Source organism: Oncorhynchus masou, chromosome 18 (genome assembly GCF_036934945.1).
Source record: "Oncorhynchus masou masou isolate Uvic2021 chromosome 18, UVic_Omas_1.1, whole genome shotgun sequence".
NCBI lineage: Eukaryota > Metazoa > Chordata > Actinopteri > Salmoniformes > Salmonidae > Oncorhynchus > Oncorhynchus masou.
Window position 1 is genome coordinate 66,384,111 of NC_088229.1, and position 12,535 is coordinate 66,396,645.

Here is a 12,535-nt window from a genome sequence, read left to right on the forward strand (position 1 = left end):
GGAGAGAGGGATGGAGTGACTAGTGGAGGGAGCAATGTACAGTTGATGTCGGAAGTTTACGTACACTTAGGTTGGAGTCATTAACTTGTTTTTCAACCACTCCACAAATTTCTTGTTAACAAACTATGGTTTTGGAAAGTCTGTTAGGACATCTACTTTGTGCATGACAAGTAATTTTTCCAACAATTGTTTACAGGCAGATTATTTCACTTATAATTCACTGTATCGCAATTCCAGTCGGTCAGAAGTTTACATACAAAGTTGACTGTGCCTTTAAACAGCTCGAAAATTCCAGAAAATTATGTCATGGCTTTAGAAGCTTCTGATAGGCTATTTGACATCATTTGAGTCAATTGGAGGTGTACCTGTGGATGTATTTCAAGGCCTACCTTCAAACTCAGTGCCTCCTTTCTTGACATCATGGGAAAATCAAAAGAAATCAGCCAAGACCTCAGAAAAAAAATTGTAGACCTCCACAAGTCTGGTTCATTCTTGGGAGCAATTTCCAAATGCCTGAAGGTACCACGTTCATCTGTACAAACAATAGTATGCAAGTATAAACACCAAGGGACCACGCAGACAGTCATACCGCTCAGGAAGGAGATCTCCAAGAGATGAACTTACTTTGGTGCAAGTAGTGCAAATGAATCCCAGAACAACAGCAAAAGACCTTGTGAGGATGCTGGAGGAAACAGGTACACAAGTATCTATATCCACATTAAAATGAGTCCTATATTGACATAACCTGGAAGGCCGCTCAGCAAGGAAGAAGCCACTGCTCCAAAACCGCCATAAAAAAGCCAGACTACGGTTTGCAACTGCACATGCGGACAAAGATTGTACATTTTGGAGAAATGCCCTCTGGTCCGATGAAGAAAAATAGAACCTTATGGCCATAATGACCATCGTTATGTTTGGAGGAGAAAGGGGAGGCTTGCAAACCGAAGAACACCATCCCAACCGTGAAGCACGAGGGTGGCAGCATGATGTTGTCGGGGTGCTTTGGTGAAGTAGGGACTGGTGCACTTCACAAAATAGATGGCATCATGAGGCAAGAAAATTGTGGATATATTGAAGCAACATCTCAAGACATCAGTCAGCAAGTTGAAGCTTGGTCGCAAATGGGTCTTCCAAATGGACAATGGCCCCAAGCATACTTCCAAAGTTGTGGCAAAATGGCTCAACTTTTTTAGGATAGGGGGCAGCATTTGGAATTTTGGATGAAAAGCGTGGCCTAAGTAAACTGCCTGCTACTGCCCAGAAGCTAGGATATGCATATATTTGGTAGATTTGGATAGAAAACACTGTTTCCAAAACTGTTAAAATAATGTCTGTGAGTATAACAGAACTGAAATGGCAGGTGAAAACCTGAGAAATCCATCCAGGAAGTGCCATTATTTTGAAATGGCTGTTTTTCCAATGAAAGCCTATCCACCATTTAAAGGGATAGGACCCAGATTTCATTCCCTATGGCTTCCACAAGCTGTGAACAGTCTTTAGACATTGTTTCAGGCTGTTATTCTGAAAAATGAGGGAGAATGACCACATTGAGGGAGTGGACCCTGTGATGTCCCCAGAGCTCTTCGCTGCCTCGACCGAGAGCGCGCCTTTCTCGTTTTTCTTTTATATTTACACCGCTTTTGTCCGGTTGAAATATTGATTATTTAGGCTAAAAAGAATGGAGGGGCTTGTGGAAGGAAGGGATGGATGCAGGGGCTTGTGGGAAGGGATGGATGCAGGGGCTTGTGGGAAGGGATGGATGCAGGGGCTTGTGGAAGGAAGGGATGGATGCAGGGGCCTGTGGAGGGAAGGGATGGATGCAGGGGCTTGTGGAGGGAAGGGATGGATGCAGGGGCTTGTGGAGGGAAGGGATGGATGCAGGGGCTTGTGGAGGGAAGGGATGGATGCAGGGGCTTGTGGAGGGAAGGGATGGATGCAGGGGCTTGTGGAGGGAAGGGATGGATGCAGGGCTTGTGGAGGGAAGGGATGGGTGCAGGGGCTAGTGGAGGGAAGGGATGGATACAAGGGCTTAGGGAAGGGCTAGTGGGTGGGTGGATGTATGGAGGGGCCAGTGGGTGGAGAGGGATGATGGAGGGGGTAGTAGAGGAATGTGTTCATGGATAACATTAGCAGTGGAAAGGAGGAAGACTGGATAGGAAGATGGAGGAGGAGGAAAGATATGATTACAGAGCCTGCCAATTTATTTTTCCAAACAAGTTTTTTGAGATAAAATACAAAAAATTAGGCAAGCAATGGGAATCTGTTTTATCTAACAGTGTACTAATTTTTTATTCAAGATTGGAAAGGAAGGAGAAGGAAAAATTAAGGGAGTAAAGAGTGAAGTGAGTGTGGAAAGGTAAAGAGAAGGAAAGGAAGGAAGACAAGTGAAGAAAAGAGGAGAATAAAAAGTTAAGAGTATGAAGAGCGACAAGGAGAGTGAAGAAGAGCAGACAGAGGTACAATGGCTCTTTCCAAGAAACAGAAATGCACTTTTTATGACATGAGAGAATTTCCATTTATACTCTCAGGTCAAGATGATGGTTGTTCACTGCACCCTTTGTGATTCCTCTTTCATTTGACACCTGGGGAAGAACGGCGGTGGTAGGACATCAACAGATGAAAAAGCATAAAGCCCTCTGATTGGCCGTGTTGGTATGCCCTCTGTTACCACATTCTTCAAGAAGGTAGAGCCTTCCCAAGAAGAATATGATTTAGCTGTGCAGGAGGGTGTCTTTGTATACCCCACGATGCTACACAATCATAGTTAATGATCTATGGACTGCACAGCACAACTGACACGGAAGCTTTATGAGTCAACGTTTACATGTGTTTGGACAAAATGTGACGCCATAGTGAGTAACGTGTTAGCAACATGGGCAGCTTCTTTGGCAAACACAGGACCTAGACCAAGTTAAATTTGTGTCCCTGTCCAGTCATGGACATGTAAAGCTGCTGCCAATAGTAGTCAGATATTGTACGATATATGATGGCAGCACATCTGTGGAAACAAAACTGCTTGATTTTGTTGAATTGAAAGGAGAAACAGCAGAGGAAATTGCAGCTGAGGTCCTGGTGGTCATCCAAAAATATAACCTGGAAAACATTCTCTGCTGACAACACAAATACCAAAAATGTGCTGCAGCGGGAGGTGATTGGCTTAGGTTGTCCTGCACACATCATTCACAACACGGCCAGAACAGCTTTGGATATGATGTTGAGTACCTGCTCACAAAGATATTTTTATGTCAGAGTAGAAAGACTGAAGAGCTTTGGTGAGTTTGTTGGCCAGGAGTACCATAATATTTTAGGACACAGCAATGTTCGCTGGCTGTCCATGCTCCCTGCTCTAGAAAGAGTGCTGAAAATGTATGTGCCGTTAAAATCCTTTTTTCTTTCTTAAGACAAATGTTTGCAGGACAACAGGGCAATGTTCGAAAAGCCACTGACTGAACTTTGGCTGGCCTTTGTCCATGGAAACTTGACTGTATTCAGTGACACGATCAAGATGCTTGAAGGCCAGGATCGCTGTGCTGTGGAGTCCCCTGCAATTGTGAGAAACGTTGAGGCAAAATCGACTACAAGACGTGATGAGGACTTCTGAGAGAGCTAGAGGACAATGGAACCATGTCTAAAGAGAGCTTTCTCAAAACATCCCAATCATTCTTCACTACGGCTGTGAATTACTTGCAAGCATGGGAAAAGCACACAGATAATCTATAAGATTTACATTGTCTCCTTTTTAAAAAGGCAACTTCAATGTGAAGAGATCTAACCATCAATGTGGATGCATTGTTTGACAATGTTACTAGCCTGCAAGAGTTCCTGAAGGGGAGTTCGATTGAAGAATGGAAAACATCTGAGACACCGCGTAGTCAGAGATGGAGCACGGTGGTGACCCACTTCAAAGGGAACGACATCCCACACCCTAACTTGGCTAGATTAGCTTCAGTTGTCATGTGCTTACCTGGAAGTAATGCACCAGTCGGGAGATTGTTCTCCCAAATGAATGATCTATGGACAGCAGCAAGAAATAGGTTGACTGTTCCTACCATCAACACCATGCTTATTGTGAAGACAAACTTCTACCTCCCCTGCCAGGAGTTCATGGAGAAGCTGCCCAAAAACAGAGCAATCCTGAAGAAAATACATTCTTCTGAGAAATACAGTGCCTTGCGAAAGTATTCGGCCCCCTTGAACTTTGCGACCTTTTGCCACATTTCAGGCTTCAAACATAAAGATATAAAACTGTATTTTTTTTGTGAAGAATCGACAACAAGTGGGACACAATCACGAAGTGGAACGACATTTTTTGTGATATTTCAAACTTTTTTAACAAATCAAAAACTGAAAAATTGGGCGTGCAAAATTATTCAGCCCCCCTGCAGCAAACTCCAGAAGTTAATACAATGTTGACCTAAATGACTAATATGCAATCCACCTGTTTTGCTGCGATTACAGCTGTAAGTCAGAGGTCCATTAAAAGCGCAGAGGTATGTCTCTATCAGTTTTGCTTTAAACATCAAGGAGAGACTGAAATTTTTTCCCATTCCTCCTTGCAAAAGAAGACTGATCAGAGATGAAGCAAAGAGGTTCACTCTGGATGTCAGAGACAGTTTACATACACTAAGTTGATTGTGCCTATGTAAACTTCTGACTTGAACTGAATGTGAAATACATAATAAAATATTTTTGGTCCGAACAATCAAAAAAATAACATAATGGGGAAACATCATTCTTGGTGGGAAGAATGGACTCGGGAAGAGAATAAAATAGATTTGATAGGACCTTAATTATAAATTGGTGTGTCCAAACCTTGTGCTGGGGCAGGCAACCTGAAAAAGTTGCTGTTGCGCCAGTGGAAATGGTGGCGCCAGTGGAAATGGTGGCGCCGGTGGGAAAAGTTAGTCTAAAACCTGTCCCTCATGGACATAAAAGAAGTGTCTAGACTTCCTAAAGGTAACATAATCAACATTGACATATTAACGTATGACTATGTACCCTGTCTGTCAGCAGTGTGTAGGTATGGGGGCGTTCCTGGACAAGCCTAAGACCGAGAAGCACACGGCCCATGGCCAGGGCAACGGGCTGCACTATGGCCTGAGTAGCATGCAGGGCTGGCGGGTGGAGATGGAGGATGCCCACACTGCCATTGTGGGCCTTCCCCAAGGCCTCATCGACTGGTCCTTCTTCGCCGTCTACGACGGGCACGCCGGCTCCCGCGTCGCCAACTACTGCTCTGCCCACCTGCTGGAGCACATCCTGTTAGGGGGGGCAGAGTTCACCCCGGGTATGGGCTCAGTGGAGGGCGTGAAGGATGGGATCCGCGCCGGCTTCCTGAGGATCGACGAGTACATGCGCAACTTCACGGACCTGCGGAATGGGTTGGATCGCAGCGGCTCCACGGCAGTGGGTGTGTTGCTAAGCCCCTCCCACCTCTACTTCATAAACTGTGGCGACTCCCGGGCTGTGCTGAGCAGAGAAGGGCGAGTTGGATTCTCCACACAGGTACAATACTACGCACTAGACCAGGACTCTCCAACCCTATTCCTGGATAGCAACCGTCCTATAGGTTATCACTCAAACTCTAATCTAGAGCACCTGACTCTTTTAATAGTTAGCTGATTGATGTGCGTAACCAGGTTAGTTACAACTGGGGTTGGAGTTAACCTACAGGAGAGTAGCTCTACAGAAACAGGGTTGGGGAACCCTGCGCTAGATATACACTGCTCAAAATCACACTTCTGTGAAATCAAACTGTCCACTTAGGAAGCAACACTGATTGATAATACATTTCACATGCTGTTGTGCAAATGGAATAGACAACAGGTGGAAATTATAGGCAATTAGCAAGACACCCCCAATAAAGGAGTGGTTCTGCAGGTGGTGACCACAGACCACTTCTCAGTTCCTATGCTTCCTGGCTGATGTTTTGGTCACTTTTGAATGCTGGCTGTGCTTTCACTCTCGTGGTAGCATGAGACGGAGTCTACAACCCACACAAGTGGCTCAGGTAGTGCAGCTCATCCAGGATGGCACATCAATTCGAGCTGTGGCAAGAAGGTTTGCCTAGTCTGTCAGCGTAGTGTCCAGAGCATGGAGGCGCTACCAGGAGACAGGCCAGTACATCAGGAGACGTGGAGGAGGCCGTAGGAGGGCAACAACCCAGCAGCAGGACCGCTACCCCCGTCTTTGTGCAAGGAGGAGCAGGAGGAGCACTGCCAGAGCCCTGCAAAATGACCTCCAGCAGGCCACAAATGTGCATGTGTCTGCTCAAACGGTCAGAAACAGACTCCATGAGGGTGGTATGAGGGCCCGACGTCCACAGGTGGAGGTTGTGCTTACAGCCCAACACCGTGCAGGACTTTTTTCATTTGCCAGAGAACACCAAGATTGGCAAATTCGCCAATGGTGGCCCGTGCTCTTCACAGATGAAAGCAGGTTCACACAGCACATGTGACAGACATGACAGTCTGGAGACACCTTGGAGAAAGTTCTGCTGCCTGCAACATCCTCCAGCATGACCGGTTTGGCGGTGGGTCAGTCATGGTGTGGGGTGGCAATTCTTTGGGGGGCGCACAGCCCTCCATGTGCTCGCCAGAGGTAGCCTGACTGCAATTAGGTACCGAGATGAGATTCTCTGACTCCTTATGAGACCATATGCTGGTGCGGTTGGCCCTGGGTTCCTCCTAATGCAAGATAATGCTAGAACTCATGTGGCTGGATTGTCAGCAGATCCTGCAAGTGGAAGGCATGGACTGGCCTGCCCGCTACCCAGACCTGAATCCAATTGAGCACATCTGGGACATCATGTCTCGCTCCATCCACCAACGCCACGTTGCACCACAGACTGTCCAGGACTTGGCGGATGCTTTGGTCCAGGTTTGGGAGGAGACGCCTCAGGAGACCATCCGCCACCTCATCAGGAGCATGCCCAGGAGTTGTAGGGAGGTCATACAGGCACTGAGCCTCATTTTTACTTGTTTTAAGGACATTACATCAAAGTTGGATCAGCCTGTAGTGTGGTTTTCCACTTTTATTTTGAGTGTGACTCCAAATCCAGACCTCCATGGGTTGATAAATTCCATTGATAATTTTTGTGTGATTTTGTCAGCACATTAAACTATGTAAATAAAAAAAGTATTTAATAAGAATATTTCATTCATTCAGATCTAGGATGTTATTTTAGTGTTCCCTTTATTTTTTTGAGCAGTGTATAATGGTCCAATACTATACAATATATCTATGCATACATGCATGCATACATACATGCATGCATGCATACATACATGCATACATGCATACATACATGCATGCATACATGCATGCATACATGCATGCATACATGCACATACATACATACATACATACATGCATACATGCATACATACTGACATACATACTGACATGCATACATACATACATACATACTGACATACATACATACATACTGGGATACATACATACATACATACATACATACATACATACATACTGGGATACATGCATGCATACATACATACATACAGGGATACATGCATACTGGGATACATGCATACTGGGATACTCCCACTCAAAGGGAGAGTGAGTGGAAGGAGGGATTTTCTACACCGGTATAATACTGAGGGTGAGTAAGGGGAGAGGGTGGGATTGATGAAGAGACTGAACGATAGTGACATTAATCATGTATTTTTAGGGGATCTGTTTGAGCTAGGTGAGGTGCAGAATCTCTCATCTTGATCATGTAATGAGTAGTTATTTGGGATGCACATATGACCCCCCCCCCCCACCTTTAGGACCACAAGCCGTGTAACCCCAGAGAGAAGGAGCGTATCCAGAATGCAGGGGGGTCAGTGATGATCCAGAGGGTGAATGGTTCCCTAGCCGTGTCCAGAGCCCTGGGGGATTATGACTACAAGTGTGTGGATGGGAAGGGTCCCACAGAACAGCTGGTCAGCCCAGAGCCAGAGGTGTGTTTTTAAAAAGCCTTTATTACTGTAGCATGTTGATTGGAACAGCTTATAGTTCTTTGTCCTTGTTGAGGTGTGTGTATGATCTCAGGCTGAGGTGTGTGTTCCTCCCCCAGGTGTGTGTGTTGGAGCGTGCTGCCGAGGGGGATGAGTTTGTGGTGCTGGCGTGCGACGGGATCTGGGATGTGATGTCTAACGAGGAGCTGTGCGAGTTCGTCAGGTCCCGGCTACAGGTGTTTGACGACCTGGAGAGAGTCTGCAATGCTGTGGTGGACACCTGCCTGCACAAGGTAAACTTCACACAATGTTTCTGCCACTGTTTCTTAATACCGAAAAGAGCATCTGGATATCAGAACAGCGATTACTCACCTCGAACTGGACAAAGAGTTTTTTAGTGAGTCAGACGCAAAGGATTTACTACTGCAGCTGGACCAGGCCCAAATCCCCGTCATTTGCATGAAGAGAGCACCGATACAGATCCGGGTACCTTGTGAGAATTTGTTGGCGAGTGGGTAACCCGCCTCTTCCATCATATAGGCCAACATGCAATCATTGGAGAATAAACTGGATGAGCTCTGTTCGAGATTATCCAACCAAAATTGTAATCTCTTAAATTTCACCGAGTCGTGGCTGAACGACAACATGGATAATATACAGTTGGCTGAGTTTTCCGTGCATTGGCAAGACAGGCTAGCTACCTCTGGTAAAATGAGAGGTGGTAGTTTGTGTCCATTTGTCAATAACAGCTGGTGCGTGAAATCTCATATTTGAGGTTTTGCTTGTCTGAGGTAGAGTACCTCATGATAAGCTGTAGACTACACTGTTTATCTATATTTTTCGTGGCTGTCTATTTACCACCACAAAGTGATGCTGGCACTAAGACCGCACTCAACGAGCTGTGTTAGGCCATAAGCAAACAAGAAAATGCTCATCCAGCGGTGCTCCTTTTGGCCGGGGACTTTAATACAGGAAAACTTCAATCTGTTTTACCTCATTTCTGCCAGCATGTAACATGTGCAACTACAGGATTAAAAATCTGTAGACCACCTTTACTCCACACACAGAGATGCATACAAAGCTCTCCCTCGCCCTCCATTTGGCAAATGACCATAAGTCTATCCTCCTGCTTACAAACAAAACACTGAATCAGGAAATACTAGTGACTCGCTCAATACGAAAGTGGTCAGATGGCGCAGATGCTAAGCTACAGGACTGTCTTGCTAGCATAGACTGGAATATTTACCTTTATTTAACTAGGCAAGTCCGTTAACCTCTTGGAACTACCCATCCTGGATCCAGGAGAATTGTCATCAACTACACTAATTAGCATAGCGCAACGGTCAAAAAATATTTGAAAATATTCATATTCATGAAATCACAAGTGAAATATAGTGAAACACAGCTTAGCCTTTTGTTAATCACCCTGTCATCTCAGATTTTGAAATGATGCTTTACAGCCAAAGCAAGACACGCGTTTGTGTAAGTTTATCGATAGCATTATGTCCAGCTAGCAGCAGGAAGCTTGGTCACGAAAATCAGAAAAGCAAATCAAATGAACCCTTTTACCTTTGATCTTTGGATGTTTTCACTGACGAGACTCCCAGCTAGACAGCAAATGTTCCTTTTGTTCCATAAAGATTATTTTTATACCCCAAATACCTCATTTTTTTGGTCACGTTATGTTGAGAAATCCAAAATCAAAATTATGTCCATAATATCGACAAACATGGCAAACGTTTTTTTATAATCAATCCTCAAGGTGTTTTTCAAATATCTTTTCGATAATATATCAACCGGGACGATTGGCTTTTCAGTAGGAGTGAGAGGAAAAATGACTACCTGTCTTTTATGCAAGAATCACTCAGAGCCCTCAGCTGGCCACTGACGCAATGCAGTCATTTACGCTCATTCTTCAAAATAAAGGCCTGAAACTACGTCTAAAGGCTGTAGACATCTTAGGGAAGCCACAGAAAAAGGAATCTGGTTGATATCCCTTTCAATGGGCAATAGGGATGCATAGAATGGCAGGGGTTTCAAAATAAGAGTCACTTCCTGATTGGATTTTTCTCAGGATTTCGCCTGCAATATCAGTTATACTCACAGACAATATTTTTACAGTTTGGAAACTTTAGAGTTTTTTCTATCCTAAGCTGTCAATGATATGCATATTCTAGCATCTGGTCCTGAGAAATAGGCGGTTTACTTTGGGAACGTTATTTTTCCAAAAATAAAAATAGTGCCCCCTAGTTTCAAGAGGTTAATGCAACCGCTGTGTCAGATTTCAATTTGTTACGGAAAAAGCAAACCATGCAATCTGAGACGGTGCTCAGAAATATAATAAAATTAACCGCCATTGGAGTCAACATAAATCAGAAATTACATGATAAATATTCCCTTTGATGATCTTTGTCAGAATGGACTCCCAGGAATCCCAGGTCCACAATAAATGCTTGATTTGTTCGATAATGTCCGTTATTTATGTCCAATTAGCTACCTTTGTTAGCGCGTTTGGTACACCTATCCAAACGCTGGTGCTGGTCGACCATTTCTTCGGACAAAATCTTCAAAAAGATATATTACAGGTCGAAACATTTCAAACGAAGTACAGAATCAATCATTCGGATGTTTTTATCATAAATCTTCAACAAAGTTCCAACCGGAGAATTCCTTTGTGTCTTGAGGAGGAACAGAACGCAGGAAGATATCATGTGGTATGCGCATGACCAGGACCTGGCTCTCTGCCAGTAAGCTGACTCATTCCCCTCTTATTCAGTCCCACAACACAGTAAATGCCTCATTCAAGTTTCTATAGACAGCTGACATCTAGTGGAAGCCATAGGAAGTGAATCTTCATTCATATCCCAATGTGATTTCAATAGGGAATGGGTTGAAAATATACCAACCTCAGATTTCGCACTTCCTGTTTGGATTTCTTCTAAGGTTTTTGCCTGCCATATGAGTTATGGTGTACTCACAGACATCATTCACACAGTTTTAGAAACTTCTGAGTATTTTCTATCCATTACTAATTATAATATGCATGTATTAGCAACTGAGACTGAGGAGCAGGCCGTTTACTCTGGGCACCTTTCATCCAAGCTACTCAATAGTGCCCCTGCAGCCATAAGACATTAATGCAACCGCTGTGTCAGATTTAAAACAAATAAAATAAAAACTTTACGGAAAAAGCAAACCATGCAATATTCTGAGTACGGCGCTCAGTCCAACCCAGCCCAAAAAATATCTGCCATGTTGTGTAGTCAACATTAGTCAGAAATAACATTATAAATATTCACTTACCTTTGATCTTCATCAGAATGCACTCACAGGAATCCCAGTTCCATAATAAATGTTTGATTTGTTCGATAATGTCCAAATAGCTACTTTTGTAAACAAATCCAAAATCACGAAGCGCATTCACTAGGAGCAGACAATGTCAAAAAGTTCCATTACAGTTCGTAGAAACATGTTAAACGATGTATAGAATCAATCTTTAGGATGTTTTTAACATAAATCTTCAATAATGTTCCAACCGGAGAATTCTTTTGTCTGTAGAAAAGCAATGGACCGCGAGCGTCACAACCTCGCGTCACGAGCCCGTGGCACTCTGCCAGACCACTAACTCAAACAGCCCTTATGAGCCCCTCCTTTACAGTAGAAGCCTCAAACAAGTTTCTAAAGACTGTTGACATCTAGTGGAAGCCTTAGTGGGATATTGGTCATGTTGCACTTCCTATCTCCAATAGGGGCTGAATTGAAAAACTACAAACCTCAGATTTCCCACTTCCTGGTTGGATTCTTTTCAGGTTTTTGCTTGCCATATGACTTCTGTTATACTCACAGACATCATTCAAACAGATTTAGAAACTTCAGTGTTTTCTATCGAAATATACTAATTATATGTATATTCTAGCTTTTATGGCTGAGTCACAGGAGGTTTACTCTGGGCACCTTATTCATCCAAGCTACTCAATACTGCCCCCCAGTCACCAAGAAGTTGACAGCTTCTACCCCAAGCCATAAGACTTCTTAACAGTTAATCAAATATCCCCCCTTCGTTTCTTTTACGCTACTGCTACTGTTTATTATCAATGCGTATTCACTTCTACCTACATGTACAGTTGAAGTCGGAAGTTTACATACACCTTAGCCAAATACATTTAATCCTAGTACATTATTACTATCTTAGGTCAGTTAGGATCACAACTTTATTTTTAAAATGTGAAATAATTATAGAATAACAGTAGATTTATTTCAGCTTTTATTTCTTTCATAATATTCCCAGTGGGTCAGAAGTTTACATACATTTGGTAGCAGTGCTGTATTTATTTTGTCTTCACTTGGGTCAATTGTTTTGGGTAGCCTTCCACAAGCTTCCCACAATAGGTTGGGTGAATTTTGGCCCATTCCTCGTGACAGAGCTGGTGTAACGGAGTCAGGTTTGTATGCCTCCTTGCTCGCACACACTTTTTCAGTCCTGCCCACAAATGCTCTATAGGGTTGAGGTCAGGGCTTTGTGATGGCCACTCCAATACCTTGACTTTGTTGTCTGTAAGCCATTTTGCCAC

General features: G+C 43.8%; 1 protein-coding gene across 3 annotated transcripts in view; it reads left to right on the forward strand.

The window, feature by feature from the left end:
• The window catches only part of LOC135505155 (protein phosphatase 1B-like), a 29,137-nt gene that overhangs the window by 10,148 nt on the left and 6,454 nt on the right, over nucleotides 1-12,535 (forward strand). For 2 of the 3 annotated variants that reach the window (XM_064924288.1, XM_064924286.1), the window contains exons 2-4: nucleotides 5,014-5,505; nucleotides 7,794-7,967; nucleotides 8,084-8,257. In XM_064924288.1, coding sequence (XP_064780360.1) covers nucleotides 5,023-5,505; nucleotides 7,794-7,967; nucleotides 8,084-8,257 — 831 coding nt within the window. In that variant the 5' untranslated portion in view covers nucleotides 5,014-5,022. Of the gene's footprint in view, nucleotides 1-5,010; nucleotides 5,506-7,793; nucleotides 7,968-8,083; nucleotides 8,258-12,535 lie in introns of all 3 variants that reach the window. The other variant, XM_064924287.1, reaches the window with a different exon arrangement.